The sequence below is a fragment of the Hypanus sabinus genome, chromosome 8, assembly GCF_030144855.1.
Source record: "Hypanus sabinus isolate sHypSab1 chromosome 8, sHypSab1.hap1, whole genome shotgun sequence".
Classification (NCBI taxonomy): Eukaryota; Metazoa; Chordata; class Chondrichthyes; order Myliobatiformes; family Dasyatidae; genus Hypanus; species Hypanus sabinus.
Genome location: NC_082713.1, coordinates 110,551,402 through 110,577,631, shown reverse-complemented (window position 1 = coordinate 110,577,631; position 26,230 = coordinate 110,551,402). Strand labels below are relative to the sequence as shown.

At 46.7% G+C, this 26,230-nt stretch overlaps 1 protein-coding gene across 6 annotated transcripts in view; it reads left to right on the top strand.

Annotated features, from left to right (window-relative positions):
• The window catches only part of c8h12orf56 (chromosome 8 C12orf56 homolog), a 95,400-nt gene that overhangs the window by 3,290 nt on the left and 65,880 nt on the right, over positions 1-26,230 (top strand). For all 6 annotated transcript variants that reach the window (XM_059977579.1, XM_059977578.1, XM_059977580.1 and 3 more), the window contains exon 2: positions 19,086-19,251. In XM_059977579.1, the coding sequence (XP_059833562.1) occupies positions 19,086-19,251 (166 nt within the window). The remainder of the gene's footprint in view (positions 1-19,085; positions 19,252-26,230) is intronic.

The window sequence follows — 26,230 nt, the reverse complement described above, 5'->3', positions numbered from 1 at the left end:
ATATCTTGTGCCTTTGAAATATCAGGTTACGTTGGGCACAGAATCCAAGTGCAATAAGAAAGAGAAAGACAAAGGAGACTACTGCTGGAATCTGGAGTGGCAAACTAGATGCTGGAGGAACTCATTGGGTCAGGAGGAAATGGACAGTGATGTTTTCGTAGGAGACCCTTCACGGATGCTGCCTCAGCTACTGTGTTCCTCCAGCACCTTGCTTGTTCCTGCAGATTCCAGCATCAGGAAGAAGGCACAGGATCCTCACACCTCAGGGTCAGGAACGACTGTTATCACAAGCCATCAGGAATAACTTCACTCAACTTCACTGAAATGTTCCCACAACCTAAGGACTCATTTTCAAAGACTCTTCATCTCATGTTCTCGATATTTATTGCTTATTTATTATTATTATTATTATTATGGATATTGGATTTTCTGTGAATGCCTGCAAGAAAATGAGTCTCGGGTGTGTATAAGGCCACATATGTGTACTTTGATAGTTTGAGCTTTGCAGTCCCTTGTGTCTCTGGTGTGTTAGTAAAGGCTGCAGTGTTGAAAGTCTGGATTTAGTGTGATATACCTGCTGATGGCCGTACTGTGATTGAATCAGAAGAATAAAAGCTGACCATCTGACAATTTTGAATACTGACCTCGCCAGCAGTGTCCCATCCTTAAGACTGACTGAACTTGTGACGTTCTGGATTGTTAGCGTCAGGCTAATGTTAGTGAGGTTCCACTCCTGGGGTCTTTGAATGCTCCTGTGATCACTGCATTTTGTTGTTTAGGGTGGCATGGTAGCTTCTTACAGCCAGCGATGGGAAATGAACCCTAATCTTCCGATCATTGGCTCAGTAGGGTGTTATGCTAACCGTTATGCTCCAATGCCATAAGGCTTGTAAATGAACATTGAAAAGTCCTATGCCTGAAGACATTAACCTTAACACCAGAATAGTTCTGTTTATATAAGTGATCCCCATCCCCGTACAGACTTGCTTTATTTATGAAACTGTTATTTTCTTCTTTTCCTTAAGTCCCCCACTGGGGCTCAGGCTGCCAGCCGCAGCTGGCCAGAGTTGTCAGTCCTGGGCCAGTCTCTCTTGTCCCCAGGTGTAGCCCATTGAAAATCCTTCCTCTCCCAGGGATGAGGTCTTTGGATCTCCTGTTGTTGTTTCTGTAGCACTGGGTTTTTATGGGATGGGATTGCTACCCCCATACCCCACCTTCCTCCTTTCAGAGCTGGGCTTGAGACTCTATTTTGAGATGGTGCCTAAATATGTTTATATCCACCTTTAATGATCTCAGATTGACACACAACATTCTCTAGAGTTTACAGAGAAACTAAAAAACATCCAGTGAGAGGCAGTTCTGTGGGTGAAAATGCCTTGTTACTGAGAGAGGTCAGAGGAGAACGGCCAGACTGGTTCAGACAGACAAGAAGGAGACAATAACCACGCGTTACAACAGTGGTGTGCAGAAGAGTATCTCTGAACGCACAAGATGTCGAACCTTGAAGTGGACGGGCTACAGCAGCAGAAGACCACGAACATACACTCAGTGGCCACTTTATTAGGTAGAGGAGGTGGCCGCTGAATGTATACTGCACCTTTATTGACTTCATAGTGAAGAACCTTTGAAATATAGCCACTGATGTACATTTGATGGATACCAACCAAGGTTTCTGAAAAGGATAACATATTGTTGTGCAAGGAATAAACTTGGTGTATGAAATTGTCCTAGAAGAAACCTTATGTTATTCTTAAATGAAATCATCTTTGTAATGTGCATCATTAATAAACAGGTAAGAACAATCTGAGTTACTGAATTAATAACCAGTGAAGAGGGGTTGCTAAGTGTCTGTGAGAGCCTCTCTGTTTCAGTACAAAAAGGCAGCCTTTGTAAGTGAAATAACCTCTGTTTTTATGTATTTTAATTGTCATTCACCAGGTGCAGGTGCTGAGAAGCTTCTAAGAACAGAGTTTGCAGGTCACCGTTTTCATTTGAGGCAGAGTGTCTTTCCACTTGCACACAGTTGCTGTCTTGTATTTGGAATTATCCCTGAGACGCTAACTGGCAAAATAGATTATTCAGTAATGCAAATGCTTTCTAATTTTAGATGTTATTGCAACATGTTGAATTTAAACCAGAAGGTTACTGCAAAGCATTTAACATGTTAAATAATTTGGATTTCTTCCAATCTGTAATCACCAATGACAGTGTTTTGGATAAGAAGTGATGAAAACCTGAAAAAATATTTAACTATGGCATCTCTTTAAGACGAAATATTTACATGCTTTATTTATTGAAAGATGATACGAAGAATCACGTTTCAATGATGCTTTGAAGGGAGATTGGAATAGAAAGGAAGATTAGTTTTATTTGTCACTCATGCATCGAAGTACAAGGTTGTGCCGGGGGCAACCCGCAAGTGTTGCCATCCTTCCGACGCCAACGTAGCGTGTCCACAATTTATTAATCTGTACGTCTTTGGAATGTCAGAGAAAACCGAAGCACCTGGAGCAAACACACATGGTCATGGGGAGAAGGTACCAACTCGTTATAGGGAGCGGCGGAATTGAACCGGAGTCAAAGGGGGCAGTGCTTTATAAAACCACTGGATATCTGAAAATACTTTACAGCCAATTGATCTGTCTCAGGACACCCTTTGGTCAACTTTACATGGCAATAAATCCCAAATAGTAGCAGCTTAATAACACAACAGAAAATTGCTTTGTAACGTAAGGAGCTACAGTGGATACATACATACATACATCTTGCATACAGTCACACAGAGCTATTCATTACAACAGCACATTGAGGTTGTACAAGGAGGAACAATAATAAAGTGCAGAGTAAATATTTATAGTTACAGAGAAGGTAGACATTATAATGAGGTCGATTGTAAGGTCAAGAGCTCATTTATACAAGATAATGCACACATTTACTGCCTTGATGAAGGGTCTCGGCCCGAAACGTCGACTGTACTCTTTTCCGTAGATGCTGCCCGGCCTGCTGAGTTCCTCCAGCATTTTGTGTGTTCTACTCTGATTTCCAGCATCTGCAGATTTTCTCTTGCTTGTGTTATTGTACAAGGCAACCATTCAGTAGTTTTATAACAGCGCGATAGAAGCCCCTTGAGCCCAGTGCTACATGCTTTCAGACTCTTGTATTTTCTGTCCGGGGTGGAGAGGGAAGAGAGGGTGTCCATGTGGGTGGGGTCTTCGATTACGCTGACGCTTTACTGAAATTGTGAGATCTTTGGGGCGTTTTGCCATGTTGTGTCCTACGTACTGGTAGTGGTTTGTGTGGTTATGGCAATAGTGTATCTGGAGATATAGGAATGAGCGATTGGGCGTTGTACAGATGGGAACAGCTGTTATTGTACTGTGTGGGTTTCTGTTATTGTTTGTTAATGTGACACTGGCCTGCCAAGACCACCGTTGATGCAATTATTGATCAACATACTGAAACAATTAGGAAGCAAGCACTCCACTCACTATGTAGGTTTGGTTTGTCACCTGTGACTGGCAATTTTCTACATATGAACCATGGAGAGCATTCTGACTGGTTACATCACCATTGGGAAGGGAGGTTCCATTGCACTGGATCCATTGCACGCCCTTCCGGGAGGCTCCATTGCACTGGACGGGAAAAAGCTGCAGAGGGTTGTACGTTCAGCCAGCTCCTTCATAGGCGTTGACCTCCCCCACATCGATGACAACTTCAGAATTCTGTCTGTCTGTCTCTCCTTCCTGCAAAACTCCAAATGTCACAACGTACATCAGTGATAATAACTGGGACTCTGATTCTGATACATTGCCCATCCCTAGTTGCCTTGGGAAAGTTTTCAAATCATGACAGTTTGACAAAGCTGACAAGCTTGCTGTTAAGAATTGGTGTTGGTTTGGAAATCTGAGGTTGTCATGCCATGTCAGGATGGCAGATTTGCTTCCCTGGCATGCATCATTTAGTGAACAGATGGGCTTTGATGGCAGTCTGATCGTCTGTCGGAGGCACTTGGTGGGATTTGAACTTGTGTCTCTGGAAGGTCAGGTCACGATCCCAGTCTGTTTGCTGGAGCATGTGTGGCCATCCTCAGAAAAGACTGAAGCTTCCAGGGTTGATGAAGGGTCTCAGCCTGAAACAATGACTTTTGTATCTCCAGAGATGCTGCCTGACCTGCTGATCATTTTATATGCTGCTCTGCATTTTCAGCACCTGCAGAATGGTAGCACAATGCCTTACAGTACAGTTTAGTTCCCACTGCTGCCTGTAAGGAGTTTGTACATTCTCCCTGTGACTGCATGGGTTTCCTCCCACAGTCCAGTGGTAGGTTAATTGGTCATTATAAGTTGTCCTGTGATTAGGTTAGGGTTAAATCGTGGTTGCTGGGCAATGTGACTTGAAGGGCCAGAAGGGCTTATTCCACACTTTACCCCAATAAATAAATAAATAATCTCAAAGTTCAAAGTAAATTTCTTATCAAAGTCTGTAGATGTTGGAGGTTCACTTTCTTGCAGGCATTCTCTGCAAAACAAAAAATATACAAATCAATGAAAAACTACACCCAAAGACTGACAAACACCAGTGAGCAAAAAGAAGACAATCTGCATAAATATAAAACAAATAGCCAAACAAACAAACAAGTAGTAAATAACAATGCTGATAACACGAGTTGATTCTGTTACAGTTATTGGATTTACTGAGTATGCCTGCAAGAAAATGGATTTTGGGGTTGTATAAGGTGTCATGCATGTACTTTGCTAATAATAAATTTATTTTGAACTTTTCTTGTGAGGAATTGGGTTGTATCACCAGTTTTTGCAGATTCTTGCATCTCCTGTGTTTATGGGGCTTCCAGGGTCGTGTTCACATGCAGCAAGACCAAATCTCGGAGTATCACTGCTGTGGGCATTCCATGAATCTGCAAAGCAACGAGCTGCCCTTTCTCTAGGCTCTGGTTCCTTCAGTGATCAGATGGAGGCCGGACTTGCAGAACGCACCCTGCTGAGGGGGTTTAAACTCAGCTCTTTTGAAAGCGGCCTTTGTGTGCAACTACGGGCCAGCAATCCAGCTTGCTTTATTGAATCCGTTCCGGTTAAAAGGATCGGCTCAATAGCTTCTTCCCATTCAGCTCTTCTCAGGAGGTGCCACACTGATTACAGTGCTTTGGCTCACAGGAAGTGACCATCACCGGCAGGACTGGAGCTTCCGTGATCACCCTTGAACTAACTGGTTTCCTGGGGTATTTCAGTGGTCTGTTAAGACTCCAGCACAATATAGACATAGTTATTGACAGTGATAAAATACAACACAAAACAGGGTTTTTGGCCCACCAAGTTCATACTGCCCATGAAGCACCCAATTTCACATTAGCCCAACCCTAACTCATTTTAATCTTCCCACATTTTCACACTTCCCGATGCACCAAGACAGTTTACAGTAGCCAGTTGGCCGGCCAGCCCGTATATTAGTGGGATGTGGGAGGAAATCAGAGCCCACATGGGAAACCCAGAAGGTCACAGGGAGATCCCGTGGACTCCACACAGACAGCAGTGGAGGTCAGGATTGAACCTGTCTCACTAGTTATACCACGGAAGTGGTAGGTTTGTGTCCAGTTGTAACATTTAAGAGAAGTTTGGATGGGTACAAGGATGAGAGGGTGTGGACGGCCATGATCTGGGTGCAGGTAGATGGGATTAGGCAGAGGAATCAGGCTGGCGTGGACTAGATGGGCCGAAGGGGACCTGATACTGTGCTGTGGTGCTCCATGAGTCAATCACTTTCCAATCTAGTTTCTTTTAGACTTCAATCGACTAAGTAACTGAATTAAAGTTTTGCAGCTGCACTGGGTTTTGAGTTGCAATGTTTAAAATGTATTTGCGTCGGTAAATGGAGAGGAGGAGCCTGTAGGGTTATGGGCCAGACACGGGCAACTGAGACTAGCAGAGAGGATGTGGTGGTCAGTCTAGCCCAGATGGGCTGAAGGGCCTGTGTGCTGTATCACTCTTGTGTCTCCATGAATCTACGACGAATTCTGCTGAAGGCAGCCAGTGACTGAAAGGGTAGGAGGGGGGTGGGGTTGAGGGGGGGAATCGGGCTGCAGGTGATAGGATAACGTAATGGCCTCTTTTAGTCACTGTGGATGCTGAATGAATTCAGGGCCAATTATTTCCCATAGGTGGTCTGAGGGTGAAAACCATCTTAACTTACTCTGTTTCCATTGTTCTTGTTGGTACTGGTTTGTTATTGTCACGTTTATCAGGATAGTGTGAAAAACTTGTCTTCCATTCTGTTGATACAGATCACATCATGACACAAGTAACACTAACGATGTTAAACTGTTTCAGGGAAGGTGCAGTGCAGGTAAATGATAAACGATAACGAGGGAGACTGTGAGGTCAAGAGTCCATCCTATCGTACGAGAGTCTGATAACAGTGGGACAGAAGCTGGCCTGGAGACTGCTGCTACGTGCTTTCTGCCTGATGGGAGAGGGGAGAAGAGAGAAGAGAGAATGGCCTAGATGGGTGGGGTCTTTGGTTTTGCTGGCTGATTTAGTCAGGCACAGGAAATACAGACAGTCCATGGATTGGAGCCTGGTTTCTATGATGTGTTGGGCTGTGTCCCCAACTCTCTGCAGTTTCCAGTGGCCACGTGCAGAGCAACTGCTGTTATGCATCCAGACAGCAAGCTTTATATATTGCTTTGATATAATGGACATACCAAATTTCTTCATCCTCCTGAGGACGTAGACCCGTTGGTAAACTTTCTTGGTTGTGACATCAACGTGCTTGAACCGGGATATACTCCTGTGAGAGGAATTAAAGCTCTGAAACTCAACACAGTTGATGGAGACAGGAGCAGGCGCACCGCCCTCTAGTGGCCAATTAGGAGACACTTGGCCTGAATCCTTAGACATCTTTCTTTGTACCTAGGCTGTCCCATCCTACTTGCCTGGTGAAGCAGCTGGATGAAACTCTTCATATCCTTTCTGTCTAAAGTTGAGCAGCAGGTAGAGCCTTTACCTCAAAGTTCCAGTGACTCGAGTTTAATTCCAACCTCCAGCGCTGCCTGTGTGGAGTTCGCATGCTCTCATTGTCACGATGCGGATTTCCTTTGGGTGCTCCAGTTTCCTCCCACACCCCAAAAAGGTGCAGGTTTGGAGGTCAATTAGTCTCTGCTAATTGCCCTCACATGCTGGTGAGTGATAGAATCTAGAGGGAGCTGTTGGGAATGTGGGGAGAATAAATGGGATTAGTGATAAAGTCAGGTCCACGATGGGATGAAGGGCCTGATTCTCTGCTTCATGAATCCAAGACAATACCTTCAGATTTACTTACCGAATTTTGAATGGCCTAGATAGAATGGGCATGGAAAGGATGTTTCCTATAGTGGGGGATTCTAGGACCAGAGGGCACAGCCTTAGAATAGTAGGATATCCCTTTGGAAGAGAGATGAGGAGGATTTTTTTTTAGCCAAATGGTGGTGAATCTAATGAATTCATTGCCACAGATAGCTGTGGAGGGCAAAGAATTATTTAAAAGATATACTCAATTATTTGCTCTCTGCAGCCTTCAATAGTCCAAATGGAGGCCAAGTCACTGGGTATATATTAAGTGGTTGATAGGTTCTTGATTAGTAAGGGCTTCAAAGGCTACGGGGAGAAGGCGGGAGAATGAGGGGAAATAAATCAACCATGGTGGGGTGATTTGGGGTGAATGATCTTATGTATGTTATTCAAGCTTTGCTCAAAATTCTCAGGTTGGTCTGCTGCACAAGCCTCTTACTGAGATTTATTGGATGTCTTATCTCAAAATGATGCCAGCCTATCCTGCTCCCTCCATAGCAACCGAAGATTTGTCCTTGGTAACCAGCTGTCTGTCTGACGGATAGCAAGGTAGAACTTTGTCCTCAGTCAAATGATATAATCAAGTGTGCACATCGTGTCCTGCTTCAAAAGATTGGTTCCCTTGTCTCTGTTTAACCCGAGTCAAAATGCTGAGTGTATCACATCCCACCAAGGTCTAAATCCTCCCAAAAATCTGCTGCAAGCCATGTATCTTTGCTTACCTCAGGACGCTTTCAAATTTTAAACTTTTTTGGTATTTTGCTTTCTGTTAATAGGTCTTGTGTTAAACAATGATTAGATGTTTCCTTTCTTTCACTTCAACACCCCATCCGAACATCCCTAAGTCAAGGTGGCTTTCTTCAGTCCACATCTACGAAAGACAATGGACACAGAGAAGCTTCTCAAGAGTGATTGCGGGAATGAAAGGCTTGATGTACAGGAAGTCTTTGATAGCTCTGGCCCTGTGCTCGATGGAATTCATAAGAATGAGGGAGAAATCTCGCAGAAACTGGCCTGGATAGAGTGGACGTGTATCAATGAGTGGGAGAGTTCAGGACCAGAGGGCACAGCTTCTGAATAAAGGGACGTCCCTTAAGAATAGAGATGAGGAGGAATGCCTTCACCCAGAGAGTAGTGGATCTGTAGAATTCGTTGCCACAGAGGGCTGTGAAGGGCAAGTCATTGGGTGTTTAAGGCAGAGGGAGATAGTTTTTTGATCAGTGAGGGTTAAGAGTTATGGAAGAATGGGATTGGAAATAAAAACACATCATGATTGAAAGGCAGAGCAAACTCAGTGGACTGAATGGTCTAATTCTGCTCCAATACCATGAGGTCCGAGCATTCACAAAGGCCAATATCTTCTCTCGCTATAAAGTCCCTTCATAAATTTTATGACCTCTGCAAAGTACTAACCCTCTCACAGAAGATGGACAATATAGCACAGGAACGTCCCCTTCAGCCCACAACAGTGTCTGTGCCAAACACATTATTTCCTGTTAGTGATGAGTCTCAGTTCAGGTCTCTCATTGTTTATCCAGTTTCTGTACAGCTCAGTTGGGAGAGTGTTCGATTAAAGAGCTCAAGGTCTCTAGTTCATTTCCATTTTGACATTGATACTTGTGTCTAATGGATATAGGTAGGTGGATAGATACTATTTTGATCCCAGAGGAAATTAGTGTTGCAGTAGCATTACAAGTGCACAGATGTAAATATTAGAAGAGAAATAAGAAGGAATAAAAAATAAGTTAGAGTCAAACAGTCTAACAGGAGGGGTCATCACTTCCCCGGCTGTAGGTTGACTCATTATAGAGCCTAATGGCCGTGGGTAAGAATGACCTCATATATCACTCTTTGGAGCAGCGCAGTTGTCTTAGTCTATCACTAAAAGTGCTCCTCTGTTCAGCCAAGGTGGCATGTGGAGGTTGAGAAACATTGTCTAGAATTTCCAGAATGTTCTGTAGGGTCCTTTGTTCTACCACAGCCTCCAGCGTGTCCAGTTTGACTCCTATAACAGAGCCAGCCTTGCTAGTCAGTTTTTTGAGCCTGTTAGCATCACCTGTGTTGATGCCATTTCCCCAGCACACCACCATGTAGATGATTTACTGGCAGCAACAGACTGGTAGAACATGTGAAGGAGAGGCCTGCACACTCCAAGTTGTTACGTATCCCGTAACTGGATCACTTACCAGCAAAGATAGAGAGGTCCGTTGAAGTCTGATGGTACTATTTTTAAAAGTCTTTATTTTATAAAGGGACACAAGAGTAAGGTTAATGCAAACATTCAGATAATATACGTCGTCAATGCTCCATCTAAAGTGCAGGTATAGTAATAATCATCAATAAGAAATAGTTCTATCGTTTGTCGAGGGGATAATACGGAGTCCGATGGAAATATAAAAGTCACTCAGAAGTCTGCAGGCTTCAGCCTTTTGGGGACCGCTGGGTTTCACGTGTTTTAGAGAGACTTGTGAAAAAAGAAACTTGCCCAGTCGTTTATGAAGCAAATCCATTGAATCAGGAACGTTGGTTCCCCGTTGTTAATTCGAAGTCCTTTTTGGTGTTATCAGCCGCCCACTCCCTAGGCAAAGGAGAATGGGACGCACTTGGCTTTAAATGGCTTCCCGCTAGCACGGGAGTGCTGAGCGATGGTGTGTCCTTCTGGTGCGTCGCTGGGGTACCGCCTCCTGCAGTCCCCTTTTATCTTGACTTGCAGCGTTGTAGATGTCCATCAAAGTAGGGTGATGCAATCCCCACCACCACATTGCCCGAGGGTGTCCATGTCCCTGGTAGCTGGCACATAGCAGGGAGTTGCAATTCACACAGGTGTCTCTAAGAACAATGGTCAAAACCATTGCATTGTCTCTCATTTCCTGGGTCCCAGACCCGAATTAATAGTGATCTTGCGATTCTCCGGAAGGAGGGGGCTGCTCCCGCCCCTTCGGCCCCTCAGAGCTGTAGTACATTCCTAACACCTCCCCTCTTAAAAAAATGTTTTTTACCAGCGGTTAAAAAACGGAGTTGTACAAAGTCTTACAGGATTTTTAATCTAACACAATACCCAAGCTTTTTCTTTTAACTACAGAGCCATACAGTCATACATTTAATTCAGCATCTAGATAGTTAATGATTACAGTGGCGCTCCCTTTTAATATTGTAACATCTTGTCCCTGATTAAAGGCTGGTAGCATCAGACTTCATTTAACAGGCAGGGTTCCAAGGGGTTTGTCTTTGTTATTCCCAAGCTTTGTCAAAATCCCGTACAGCCGGTGGTTCTATTTAAAACTGGCGCCCCCCCATTAACCGTCACCTCTTTTCTGTTGAGTTCCTTCGTGGGGGACCTGGGTAATTTGGCGAGGTACTCTCCCGCCTTTCATTCCCATAAGGGTTATTCTCTTAACTCCGTGTCCCAAACCTAGACCATCGTGTGAATTCCCACCCAATTCTTTAATGCTACACAGGTAGCTAACCCTTTTGTCAAGACCATGCAGGCTGATGGGTTTCAGTTCGAACCTTTCCCTCAGGCCGCATTTAAATTTTAGCTTCCTCACAGCGCTTTCTTGAATAACAATAGCATGTGGGGCACCTTTACATTCCAAATCAACCTGTAATCGATGCACAGGCATCAATCTAGACCAGGCATGGGCAAACTATGGCCCGCGGGCCATATATGGCCCGTTAAGCTTTTTAATCCAGCCCACAGAACTTGATGAAATTATATTAATAAACCTTGTTAACGTTTTCCCCGCAATTCTGGCATTTTCCCAATAGATGACGCACTCTATATACATTTGTGGCGACCCATTTCCTGGCACATCCGAACCGGCTCACAATTAGCCAGCGTTCCGGCTAAGGGAGATAGCCTGCGGGCATTTGCGAGCACAGAGCTTTGGAGCCTCTGCGCAGGGGGGCAGGTTGAGGGAGGCTTAAAAGTGATGCTGGGGATTTCGAATAAAGTTTTTTTCTTCGACTGCAGTTACCGACTCCGTGTCGTAATTTTAGCGCTGCATGTAGCACACCGCTACACATTGACCTTTGTTGAGGTGCAGAGTATTACTCCACATTTGCGCTTTACTCTTTGTTCGGCTCGACCTATTTGTGTGAACAGGCGTTCAGCGTCATGAACATCAACAAAGCCAGCCACAGATCCAAGTTAACTGACCAACACCTCAGATCCATCCTGAGAATCGCCACAACAAAACTAAATCCAGACTTTGATGCACTGGCTAAAAAGGGAGACCAACAACACTGTTCCCACTGAAATTAAAAATAAGTTTCTTCGTTGTGTTATGAAAAAATTGCATTTGAAAATATTTTTTTCAATAAGCCTTACATGTTACATGTCATTTCTGTTAAGTGATGGACATGAGTAGTGCGCAGGTGCACGTACGTTCTCAAAATAAAAAATGCGCTCCAGATCAAATAACGGGCTCCGCATACTGGCGCGCTCTCACTGTTCTGTCATTGTGCGGGTCGTTGTTGAGTTTTGGCACAGGGGACAATTGAATAAGAAGGAGCAGGACAAGTAGACCTGCATTTCCTACCGTTCTTGAAATAAAGACAGTCAGGAGGAGAGTGATGATGATAATATCTTGAAGGATAACAGAATTTTCAGTGCTTTAAAATAATAACTGTTACTATTAAAAAAAGCTGTATTTTATTCATTTAATTTTCAGTGTTTTAAAAGTCATTTCAATAAATAGCTAAATACCATGAGACTTCAAAGACAGATATTTTGTTGTAATGCATTTGTTCATTTTCAATTGAAATTAAAGCACATGTTTTCTACATATCCCATGATATTTTATTTTCTCTTATGAGGTGTATTACCAAAACACTCCGTCCATCTGCTCCTGGTCCGGCCCCCCTATCAAATTTTAGAACCCTTTGTGGCCCTCAAGTCAAAAAGTTTGCCCACCCCTGATCTAGACTTTAACTTTTCTTCATTGGATTTGGGAACTACAGATTTCCCGTTCCCCTCCACAACAACAGTTATCTCTCCATTTGTAAACGCCACATTAACTCTGAGCACTCCCTTCAACACGACCAACGGGGAACTCACACTTCCCACATTTACCAAGGTTAACCCTTTCTTCCCCGAACCAGGTCTATCTGATCCAAAAGGAAGGCCATCTCGTCCAGCTGAATCAAATACCTCAGACTTTTTCTGAGCTCCGTGACTAGGTTCAGGACCACATGCACCCCCATCTTGGACACACTCAAACGGGACATGGGCCTCTTCCAGGCTTTCAATACCCGTATACTTTCCAAATTCTAAATTCCCCCGATCCTCCCAGTTACTCTCTAGGCAGCTCCCATCCGGGGAAGGCGCAACCCTGCGAGCTGAAACAACCTCCTCGGCCACTCCAGCAGACTTCCTCAAGGCGAGGATACCCGTTCCCTCTAGGACTGCCCTCATCTCATTATCGGGAACACCTTTAGAACTCTCAACTTCTTCAAACAGGGCTGCCACCCCAGACAGATCATCCATGTCCAACTCTGGACCTTTTAACAGCTTTATCTGTTTCTCATCTTTATTTCCTACCTCTAGGACCTTTTTCTTCGCTAAGGGCAGATCTATCTCCTCTCCCTTACCCCCTTTCACTTTACTATTCTTCGTCTTTCCACCCTTTAATCCCTCGTGGTACAGGGTCGGTAAAGACGTCTTGGCCAAATCAAAACTGGCCAATTTTAAACTGCTCCAGTTCTCAGCTGCCGCTCTCGACAGGCGGCGAGTGACCGCGCATGCGGTATAGATCTTAGGATCTGAGGGAGTGGTCTCAACCCTCGCAGGCTGGGTGGTCAGCTTCACGGCTGCCCCCATCTTCCCACCCGCTAGGTCATTCCCCAGAAGGACATCCACGCCTTCCCCCGGCAACTCCGGCAGGACCCCCAGTTCCACTGATCCCGACACCAACTCACAATCTAGAAGGGCCCGATGCAAAGGCACCACTCCAGTCCATTTTCCTGTTCCTCTCAGGGCTACCTCTCCCGTCAGAGGTCCGAATTTTAACACTTTTCAGCTAATCAATGATAGCTCTGACCCCGTGTCTCTCCAAATCCGTACGGGAATTGGTGGGTCCCGCTCCCTCAAAGACACGGTGCCGTGTGACAGATAAATCTCAGACCCCTCGCTCACTCTGCTTACCCGGCACCCTCTTGCCGATCCTCTGACTACCACTGCACGCCCGATAGGGACCGCTGCTTTCCCTTTTTCTGGCTCCTTTCACGTAGCAAAGCACCGAGATGCAATATGTCCTCCCCTTCCACAATTAAAACAGGTCAAGCCCGGATATCTCTGGCTGTCTTGACTTTCCCCCTCAACCTTACCACTAGCTCCCGGCGGGACCTCTGCCCCCCTCAGGAAGTAGAAGCATCTCTGGCCCTTCTTGTACACAGCCTCTGTGTTGGTGCTCCACTCAAGACTACTGTCCAGGTTCACCCCCAGATACCTGTAGGTCCTCATCACATCCACGTCCTCACTATCAATAGTAACAGGGAGGTGCAAGCTTCGTCTTGCTAAAGTCCATCACCATCTCCTTTGTCTTTCTGATGTTGAACTGCAGATGATTCAGCTGCCAGCATTTGACGAAGTCCTCCACCCTATATTCAATCTCACATTCTCCTTTATACACCCAACTAATGCTGAGTCATCAGAGAATTCCTACAGATGAAATTACTCGGTGTTGTATCTAAAGTCTGAGGTATACAGGGTCAACAGGAAGGGAGTCAATACAGTCCCCTGTGGGGCCCCAGTGCTGCTTACAGACACGTCTGACACACAACTCTGAAGCTGCACAAACTGTGGTCTGCCAGGCAGGTAGCCCATTATCCAGGACACAATGGAAGTGCCAACCTGCATTGAATGGAAACTTTCCCCCAGCAATGAGGGCTGTAGGTATTGAAGGTACGAGGAAAATCAAAAAATCATGATCGTCACAGTGCTGCCCTGCTTATCCAATGAGAGTCAGCTCTGTTCAGCAGGTAGATGACAGCATCGCCCACTCCAATGTGCTCCTGGTGGGCAAACTGCAGGGGACCGAGGGCTGATCTGACCAGGGGTCGGAGGTGAGCCAGGACCAGCCTCTCTAGAGTCTCCATGATGTGTGAGGTCAGGGCCACTGGACGGTAGTCATTCAAGACTTCTGGTTGGCCCAGTTGGGTACTGGGGCCACACACGATGTTTTCCACACAGTCAGGACCCTTTCCAGCCTGAGACTCGGATTGAAAATGCGCTGGAGAACTCCACACAGCTGCTCAGCACACTCCCTCAGGACCCTGGGGTTCACACCATCCGGTCCCGATGCTTTGCCGTGTCTGAGTTTCCCCAGAGCCCTTCTCACCTGCTCGGTAGTGAAGGTGAGTCCATGATGCCTGGGGAGCTGGTGGAAGGTGGGGGCCGGGAGAGGTGAAGATTGAGATGATAGCGGTTGGTAGGTGCAGGGGAAGGAGGGGATGTAGACAGTGGTAGCCTGTGTTGTTTATCCACATTTTGAAGTGGGGGCGGAGGAGGGAGGAGGTGCTGAGGGAGCATTGGGTGCCTCGGTACTTGACAGGAGGGCAATTGTCAAACTTATTGAAGAATTAGTTTAATTCACTCCGAAGCTCCACAGCTAGTTCTCTGGTAGAGCAATTGTTGGCTGGGCAAGAGATGACTGGTTCAAATCTGGGTACCCTCTCACTAACCTTAAGAGGGTAAATGCAAGCAGGGTTTTTTTTTAACCCTTCTGGCTGGCTGAGACAAGAAGCAGAAATCACAGATTTGGAGTGAAAGGGGAGTCTGAAGGGGGTGGATCTGCCAGTAGAAATGGTGGACATGGGTTCAATTGTAACACTTAAAGTAGTTTGGATACATGGATGGGAGGGTTTGGAGGGATATGGTCCAGGAGTGAGTCAATGGGACTTGGGAGAGCATGGACTAGATGGACCAAAGGGCCTGATCTGGGCTGTAATATTCCATGACACTAACGGTTGGTAGATTAATTCATCATTATGACTCATCCCGTGAGCAGGCTAGGTTTAAATCAGCAAGGCTGGAAGAGCTCACTCCGCACGGGATCTAGCTAAATAATTAACAACAGTTATTCACTGGCACACTGTGGTCTGATTAGTAAGGTTCTTTCCCTCACTGACGAACAGAGTAAAGATTATCTTTGTCACGTGCGCATCGAAACACACTGTGAAACATGTTGATTGCGTCAGTAAATAACACAGTCCAAGGGTGTGCTGGGGGCAGACCGCAAGTGATGCCACCTTTCCGGGGCCAAGATAGCATGCCCAAACTCACTAACCCTAACCCTAACCCTAACCCGTACATCATGCCCAAACTCACTAACCCTAACCCGTACATCATGCCCAAACTCACTAACCTTAACCTGTACACCATGCCCACAACTCACTAACCCTAACCCCTACATCATGCCCACAGTTCACTAACCCTAACCCTAATGCCCAAACTCACTAACCCTAACCCGTACATCATGCCCAAACTCACTAACCCTAACCCGTACATCATGCCCAAACTCACTAACCCTAACCTGTACACCATGCCCACAACTCACTAACCCTAACCCCTACATCATGCCCACAGTTCACTAACCCTAACCCTAATGCCCAAACTCACTAACCCTAACCCGTACATCATGCCCACAACTCACTAACCCTAACCCATACATCATGCCCACAGCTCACTAACCCTAACCCGTACATCATGCCCACAACTCACTAACTCTAACCCGTACATCATGCCCACAACTCACTAACCCTAACCCGTACATCATGCCCACAACTCACTAACCCTAACCCGTACATCATGCCCACAGTTCACTAACCCTAACCCGTACATCATGCCCACAACTCACTAACCCTAACCCGTACATCATGACCACAACTCACTAACCCTAACCCATACATCATGCCCACATCTCACTAACACTAACCCGTACATCATGCCCACAACTCACTAACCCTAACCTGTACACCATGCCCACAAATCACTAACCCTAACCCGTACACCATGCCCACAACTCACTAACCCTAATCCATACATCATGCCCACAACTCACTAACACTAACCCGTACACCATGCCCACAACTCACTAACCCTAACCCGTACATCATGCCCACAACTCACTAACTCTAACCCGTACATCATACCCAGAACTCACTAACACTAACCCATACATCATGCCCACAACTCACTGACCCTAACCCGTACATCATGCCCACAACTCACTAACACTAACCCGTACATCATGCCCACAACTCACTAACCCTAACCCGTACATCATGCCCACAGTTCACTAACCCTAACCCGTACATCATGCCCACAACTCACTAACCCTAACCCGTACATCATGCCCACAGTTCACTAACCCTAACCCGTACATCATGCCCACAACTCACTAACCCTTACCCATACATCATGCCCACATCTCACTAACACTAACCCGTACATCATGCCCACAACTCACTAACCCTAACCTGTACACCATGCCCACAACTCACTAACCCTAACCGTACATCATGCTCTCAACTCACTAACCCTAACACGTACACCATGCCCACAACTCACTAACCCTAACCCGTACATCATGCCCACAACTCACTAACCCTAACCCGTACATCATGCCCACATCTCACTAACACTAACCCGTACATCATGCCCACAACTCACTAACCCTAACCCGTACATCATGCCCACATCTCACTAACACTAACCCGTACATCATGCCCACAACTCACTAACCCTAACCCGTACATCATGCCCACAACTCACTAGCCCTAACCCATACATCATGCCCACAGTTCACTAACCCTAACCCGTACATCATGCCCACAACTCACTAACCCTAACCCGTACATCATGCCCACAACTCACTAACCCTAACCCGTACATCATGCCCACAACTCACTAGCCCTAACCCATACATCATGCCCACAGTTCACTAACCCTAACCCGTACATCATGCCCACAACTCACTAACCCTAACCCGTACATCATGCCCACAACTCACTAACCCTAACCCATACATCATGCCCACATCTCACTAACACTAACCCGTACATCATGCCCACAACTCACTAACCCTAACCTGTACACCATGCCCACAACTCACTAACCCTAATCCATACATCATGCCCACAACTCACTAACACTAACCCGTACATCATGCCCACAACTCACTAACCCTAACCCGTACATCATGCCCACATCTCACTAACACTAACCCGTACATCATGCCCACAACTCACTAACCCTAACCCGTACATCATGCCCACAACTCACTAGCCCTAACCCATACATCATGCCCACAGTTCACTAACCCTAACCCGTACATCATGCCCACAACTCACTAACCCTAACCCGTACATCATGCCCACAACTCACTAACCCTAACCCGTACATCATGCCCACAACTCACTAGCCCTAACCCGTACATCATGCCCACAACTCACTAACGCTAACCCGTACATCATACCCAGAACTCACTAACACTAACCCGTACATCATGCCCACAACTCACTGACCCTAACCCGTACATCATGCCCACAACTCACTAACACTAACCCATACATCATGCCCACAACTCACTGACCCTAACCCGTACGTCATGCCCACAACTCACTAACAGTAACCCATGCATCATGCCCACAACTCACTAACCCTAACCCGTACATCATGCCCACAGTTCACTAACTCTACCTAACCCATACATCATGCCCACAACTCACTAACCCTAACCCGTACATCATGCCCACAACTCACTAACCCTAACCCGTACATCATGCCCACAGTTCACTAACCCTACCTAACCCATACATCATGCCCACAACTCACTAACCCTAACCCGTACATCATGCTCAGAACTCACTAACCCTCTACCCGTACATCATGCCCACAACTCACTAACCCTAACCCATACATCATGCCCACAACTCACTAACCCTAACCCGTACATCATGCCCACAACTCACTAACCCTAACCCGTACATCATGCCCACAGTTCACTAACCCTAACCCGTACATCATGCGCACAGTTCACTAACCCTAACCCGTACATCACGCCCACAACTCACTGATCCTAACCCGTACATCATGCGCACAGTTCACTAACCCTAACCCGTACATCATGCCCACAGTTCACTAACCCTAACCCGTACATCATGCCCATAGTTCACTAACTCTAACCCGTACATCATGGCCTCCCTGACAAAGTTCTTGTTTGTAAAAGTTGGGTGTTTTTTATTGCTTCATTGACCATCAGGCTCTTAAACCGAGTTTCACTTGCCCCATCGCTGAAATACACGTTCTCATTTTCAAGGACTTGTTATCTCATGTTCTCGATATTCATTACTAATATACTTACTACTATTGAGAGGTTTGAATAGGGTAGACAGAGTCTTTTTTCCCAGGATAGAAATGTCAGGTACGATAGGGCGTGCATTTAAAGTGAGGAGAGAAAGTTTATAAGAGATTGTGAGATAATTTTTTTTTAACACAGAGAGTGCTGGGTGCCTGGGCAGTCTGCCAGGGGTGCCAATACAATATTGGCATTTACTAGGCTTTTAGAGTGACACGTATATGTGCTGGGCATGGAAGGAGATGGATCGTGTGTATCCAGAAGAGAGTTGGTTTAACATGTTGGGCACAGACGTTGTTGGTAGATGGGCTGGTTCCTGTGACGCTGCCCCCACCTCCAGATCAGTGTCAGAGATGGGCTCATTTTATATAAAATCTGCTTCCAGGTCAACGATTACCCTGAGTTTCTGAGTGGCCGAGACCGTGAATCTGCACAGCATATCCGCATCAGTTATGTTGCACAGACAGCGAAGGAACAACAGAGTACAGCAGTCAGCAGTAAATATAGACCTGCTCGTATCAGCGGCAGGAGGAAGTTTGGCCTCGAGGAAGGTATGAATTTTATTTGTTTGTGGACTGGGGGCATTTCTGGCAGGGACTGTCCCTAACTGTCCTTTCACTAGGTGCAGTGGAACCATCTTCACGTGTTGTCCTCCCATAGGTACAGATACTCTCACAGAGCTGTTGCCAAGCTGTTGAAAAGGTTAGTTGCTCATGATGAGGGGAAGGAGATGTACACCCACTGGTCACTTTGTTAGATAATTACTGTATCATTTGGTGACAGCTGAGTGTACGTTCGTGATCGTCCCCTTCAGAGTTCAATGTGTTGTGCGACAGTGTACTCCTCTCATGTAACACGTGGTTTTTCTTGACTTACTGTCACCTCCCTGGCAGTTTAAAACAGCCTGGCCAATTCTCCTTTAACCTCTATTTAACAAGATGTTTTCACCCACAGAACTGCTGTTATTTGGATGTGTTTTTTAGTTTTTCACACGATTCTCAGTAAACCCTAGAGACTTCAGTGTGTGAAAATCTCTGGATATCAGCAGTTCCTGAGATTCTCAAACCACCCCATCTGTCACCAACAAACATTCACAGTCAAAGTCACTTTGATCAAATTTCTTCCCCATTCTGATGATTAGTGCAAACAACAACTGAATCCTCTTGACCGTGTTTGCAAAATTGGCTGATTAAATATTTGCGCTAGAGTAGGTGTACAGATGTACCTAATAAAGTGGCCACTGAGTGTTTTCCATGTGGATTGTGTGCTGCTCCAAGGGGAATCTCTTGTATGCCTATTACCCCTGTCCTTTCTCTTTCTGGAGGCTGCAAACGACACATTTCACTGTATGTTTTTGTGGTGAACTACGTGTGCCTGTCTGGACACCCCCCCCCTGCTGACTGCTCCTGTGGCTCCTCCCACAGGCCCCTGTATAAAGGCGATCTGAGGCCTATGTTCTCTGTCAGTCTCCAGGACGTAGTATGATGGACACTCACTCCTGATTCCTTCTTCCAGTCAATAAAAGCCGATATCTCGCCTTCCGTCTCAGAGTGAGTTATTGATGGTGCATCAATTTTATTGACTGGAAGTTTTAAAACATGGAAACCGTTTTGCGTCCGGAAAGGTTGGATTTGGACCCCCAAGACTCTGACGCAGCTCTTGCTTTTGAACTCTGGCTTGCATGCTTCCAATCATACTTGGAGGAGGTTCGTGCAACTGAACCCGCCGTTATGCACAGAATTCTCCTCTCGAGGGTCACCCCATTATGCAGTCAAGGCTCGCCCCCTGGTCAAGTCTACCACGTTTCCCCTCTCTGCTGAGGCCTGCGTGGCCTTCAGCTGCATTAAAGAGGACATTGCCAAAGCTACGATGCATGCGGTGGACGAGACTGTTCCCTTCCAAGTGGAGTGTGACGCCTCCGATTTTGCTCTGGCTGCTACCCTCAATCAGGCAGGCAGGCCAGTAGCATTCTTTTCTCGCACCCTCCAAGGCTCCGAAATTCGGCACTCCGCGGTGGAGAAAGAAGCCCAGGCCATAGTGGAGGCTGTTAGGCACTGGAGGCACTATCTTGCTGGCAAAAGGTTCACCTTGCTGACCGACCAGCGCTTGGTTGCGTTCCTGTTCAGCAACCAACAGCGGGGCAAAATCAAAAATGGTAAGATTTTGCGGTGGAGAATAGAACTCTCCACCTACAACTATGATATCCTGTACCGGCCTGGCAGACTCAATGAGCCCCCTGATGCCCTATCCCGGGAAACGTGTGCTAGCACACAGCTCGACCAGCTGTATGTCCTTCATGCACAACTTTGCCATCCGGGGGTCACCCGATTTTACCATTTTGTGAAAGCTCGGAACCTGCCGTACTCCCTGGAGGACATCAGGACGATGGCCAGGGACTGCCAAATTTGCGCTGAGTGCAAACCGCACTTCTACCGTCCTGACACGGTGCAACTTGTCAAGGCTACCCGCCCTTTTGAACGACTGAGTGTTGACTTTAAGGGCCCCCTTCCCTCCACTGACTGCAATGTCTATTTTCTCAGTGTTATTGACGAGTACTCACGGTTCCCCTTTGCCACCCCCTGCCCCGACACCACTACCACGTCCGTCATTGATGCACCATCAATAACTCACTCTGAGACGTAAGGCGAGATATCGGCTTTTATTGACTGGAAGAAGGAACCAGGAGTGAGTGACCATCATACTACGTCCTGGAGACTGAGAGAGAGCAGATCGCCTTTATACAGGGGTCTGTGAGAGGAGCCACAGGAGCAGTCAGCAGGGGGCGTGTCCAGACAGGCACATAGTTCACCACATTCACCCCCCCTTTGTTTGAAAGAGTCCCCATGTGGCGAAGTTTCTTACAAGTCAAGTCTATCAGGTGGTCGAATCTGTCGCTGCGATCTACGTAGCACCGGCTGTGATCTCACGGATGCCGGCGACATTGGTGATTGCACTTGTTGTGCAATTGTTGTGCTTGTTCCAGCCCACTAGGCGCCAGTGATCCCTCACGCATGTGCGAGGTGCCTGGTATAAATTCGTACGAAACGCCCGGTATATAAGTGTCGTGAGGGGTCTGTGTAGGGCCTGGTGAGCACGGTGTCACCTCTGGTGCAGGGTTCATAGTTACTGGAGAGTCTTCAGGGTAGTGGTCTGCTGCACCTGTGGGCGCCAGGTCGCGGATGGAGACCGTGTCCTCCCGCCCATCAGGTAAGACCACGTAGGCATACTGGGGGTTCCTGTGTGTGTGTGGTCAGTAGCGGGGTATGTGAAGAAGTCCCACAAAACTGAGGATTCCTGACAGAGTGGTGGGTGGGGCCCGTCATATACCATAGTCTCACTTTCAAGGTGGCTCTGGAAGTCCAGCCCCAATAGCACAGGTGCGCACAGATTAGGCATGACCAGTAGCACAAAGTTCCAATATTCTGTGCCCTGAACCACCAAAGTCGCTACACAACCCGCCCGGATGTCTGCGGAATGTGACCCAGAAGCCAAATGGATCCTCCGACTTACCGGCCGCGTTGCGAGTCCGCAGCGTTGCACTGTGTCCGGGTGAATAAAACTCACAGTGCTGCCTGTGTCAAACAGGCATCTAGTCCTGTGCCCCTCCACCCAGATGTCCATCATTGACCTTGCAAGCTGGTGTGGGGCGCTTTGGTCGAGGGTCACAGTGGCCAGAGTTGAATCACCGCCGGGGTACCTGGTAAGTATCGGAGGGTCGGGGCCGGGGCATGCTGACGCCGACAAAGATGGCTGCCCACATCCGGGGTCTGCCTATTACCCCTGTCCTTTCTCTTTCTGGAGGCTGCAAACGACACATTTCACTGTATGTTTTGAAGTACACGTGGCAGGTAAATTGAATCTTGCAATTGTAACCAAGAATGTGTTGACAACTTGTGATGAAAATTGGTGTCAGGCAAGGTGTATGTTGAGCAATCATTTGTTCAGCAAACCAATTAATTTACAGCAAAATCTGTCTGTTTGTAGAATTGAAGACACCATTTTTATGGCAGAAACTACAGCAGCTTCTCCCAGTAAAAGCAGGATAAATAAGTGATGGAGTATAGTAATATCCCATCCATGTAAAAATTATTCTCGGATTCTCAGCAGTCTGCAGGTTAAATCCACAGAAGTCCCTTTCTCACCTGATTTGTCTGGGGGGAAAAACTTGTCCTTAATTGCAACAAACACAAGTTGCTCTGTTTTGCCTTTCAATTGAGCTTAGTTGATCACTGATGGTGGCAATGGCTTGGATGTGAAAATTCAGTTATATTGGCAGAACCTTGCACCTCTTATACCCTCACAACAAGCTGGAGGAACTCAGCAGGTCGGGCAGCATCCGTGGAAACGAGCAGTCAACGTTTCAGGCCGAGACCCTTCGTCAGGACTGAAGAGGGAGGGGGCAGGGGCCCTATAAAGAAGGTGGGAAGGTGCCAGTTGAAAAACCAATCAGAGGAAAGATCAAAGGGTGGGGGAGGGGAAGCGGGGAGGGGATAGGCAGGAAAGGTGAAGAAGGAATGTAAGGGGAAAGCACTGTGTAGTAGAAGGAGGCAGAACCATGAGGGAGGTGATAGGCAGCTGGAGGAGGAGGCAGAGTGAAAGTGGGATGGGGGAAGGGAGAGGGAGGAAATTACTGGAAGTTGGAGATTTCAATGTTCATGCCAAGGGGCTGGAGACTACCCAGATGGTATATGAGGTGTTGCTCCTCCAACCTGAGTTTGGTCTCATCATGGCAGTAGGGGAGGCCATGTATGGACATATCCAAATGGGACTGTGAAGCAGAGTTGAAGTGGGTGGCAACCGGGAGATCCTGTCTGTTGTGGCGGACGGAGTGGAGGTGCTCGACGAAGCGGTCCCCCGATCTGCGTCGGGTCTCACCGATGTAGAGGAGACCACACCGGGAGCACCGGATGCAACAGATTACCCCATCAGACTCACAAGTGAAGTGTTGCCTCACCTGGAAGGACTGTTTGGGGACCTGAATGGTGGTAAGAGAGGAGGTGTAGGGACAGGTGTAGTACTTACACTTACAGGGATAAGTGCCAGGTGGGAGATCTGTGGGGAGGGACGTGTGGACTAGGCAGTCGCGGAGGGAACAATCCCTGCGAAAAGCAGAGAGGGGTAGAGAGGGAAAGATGTGCTTAATGGTGGGGTCCATACATGGCCTCCCCTACTGCCATGATGAGACCAAACTCAGGTTGGAGGAGCAACACCTCATATACCATCTGGGTAGTCTCCAGCCCCTTGGCATGAACATTGAAATCTCCAACTTCCAGTAATTTCCTCCCTCTCCCTTCCCCCATCCCACTTTCACTCTGCCTCCTCCTCCAGCTGCCTATCACCTCCCTCATGGTTTTGCCTCCTTCTACTAACCATAGTGCTTTCCCCTTACATTCCTTCTTCACCTCTCCGGCCTATCCCCTTCCTGCTTCCCCTCCCCCACTGCTTGATCTTTCCTCTTACTGGTTTTTCACCTGGCACCTACCAGCCTTCTCCTTCCCACCCTCCCCCACCTTCTTTATAGGGCCCCTGCCCCCTCCCTCTTCAGTCCTGATGAAGGGTCTCGGCCCGAAACGTTGACTGCTTGTTTCCACGGATGCTGCCCGACCTGTTGAGTTCCTCCAGCGTGTTGTGTTTGTTGCTTTGACCCCAGCATCTGCAGTGTACTTTGTGTTTACCTTTTATTCCCTCTTCTTTTTTCTTTTCTTCCCCTAAATGTGGAAATGTGTATTGAAAGTTTCTCCTGACCTAGGCAGGGATATAGACAGAGTCAGTAGTTCTCCCAGCTGCTTTTATAACTAAATCATATTTTCACAATTAACTTTCTAGAGTCAGAGTCATTCATCACTACAGCACAGAAACAGGCCCTTCAGCCCATCTAGTCCACATTGAACCATTTACACTGCCAAGTTCTACCGATTTGTACCTAGGCCATAGCACTCCATACCCCTCCCATCCGTGCACCTGCCCAAACTGCACCTGCACCACACACTGAGTGAAGAAGTTGCCCCTAAATATTTCTCCTTTCACCCTTACCCTATTGCCTCTGGTTCTAGTCTCACCCAACCTCAGTGGAAAAAGCCTCCTTGTATTTACCCTGTCGATACCCCTTATAATTTGTATACTCCCCTCATTCTGCTGCACTCCAGAGAATAAAGTCCTAACTTATTCAACCTTTCCCTATAATTCAGGCCCTCAAGTCTTTGTAAATTTTCTCTGTACTCTTTCAACCTGTTGATGTCTTACCTGTGGACCGGTGACCAGAATTGCTCATAGTGCTCCACATTAGACTTCACCAGTGTCTTATGTAACTTCAGCATAGCATCATTTAACGATTTACATATATATCGTTCAGCTACTTAACAGAAGGTGTAGTGTTCTCACTCGGGTGTAACGGAACGCCGAACTAAACACCGAGATAAACCATAGTCAATGAAAACAGGGTCGCAGTAAGATTAACCATTTACTGTTCGCTCTTCCTCATTAACGTATGGTGAAAACTGTTGATAAAACAATACAAGATTTGTACAGCATTTGTTTCCTTCTTGATATTACATTTACATCGTAAATACTTGCAAAAGTAAAACTACAACTACTACATTACATTAAAGTGCAGCATACAGTCAGAATCTACCTACGCCGTTGACTGCTTTAAATACACTTCAACGCAAACTATCCGCAACTCTTTAACTAATGAAAACATAAACCTTATCGACCGTCGTTACTTTTAACAGGATCGGCGTTAACATTTTAATTCAACATATCGATTATCTCATGACTTATGGCGTTGCTCTCACTATGTTCCTAGTGCGTAGAGAGACAACTTTTCTTGCGCTGGACTCGCACATGTGTGGCCCCCACCTTCCCGTTTCTCCAAACTGGTATTTTCCCACAAGACGCGGCAAAACCGGATGTGACGTCATCGCAGACAACGAATTTACTTTAAACAATCCTAACTTTAACTACAATGCTAACAAACGACTTACTAAAGCGAAAATATTATAAGCTAAATAACTGCCATAAAGGCAACACACTCCCCACTTGACCTTCGTAAGGTCACAATGAACATAATACAAACTTCAGTCTCTAAATCAGTCCTTAGGGAGAAGTAGAATGACTTCTGTAACTGGCCTTTGGTAAATTTTCACATCACCTTGGTCGGTAGTTTTCAACTCAACCTTCCTGACATGTCCATCCTTACTAGGGAATGTGGCAGTGATTCTGGCCATTGGCCAGCTGTTGCGGGCGATTTGCTTGTCCCTGAGCAGGACTAAATCTCCAACTTGAAGATTCCTGCAGGGTTCTGTCCACTTTTGTCTGTGTTGCAACAAAGGTAGATATTCCTGTCTCCAACGAGACCAGAACCGATTTGCCAGAGCCTGGACCTGTCTCCATTGCTTTTTGTACAGATCCTTATCGGAGAAGTCCCCTGGTGGAGGGGGAGCTCCTGCCTCCTGCGTAAGGAGCATTGATGGCGAGAGTATGAAGGGGTTTTCCAGGTCAGAAGACACAGGTAGGAGTGGTCGTGCATTT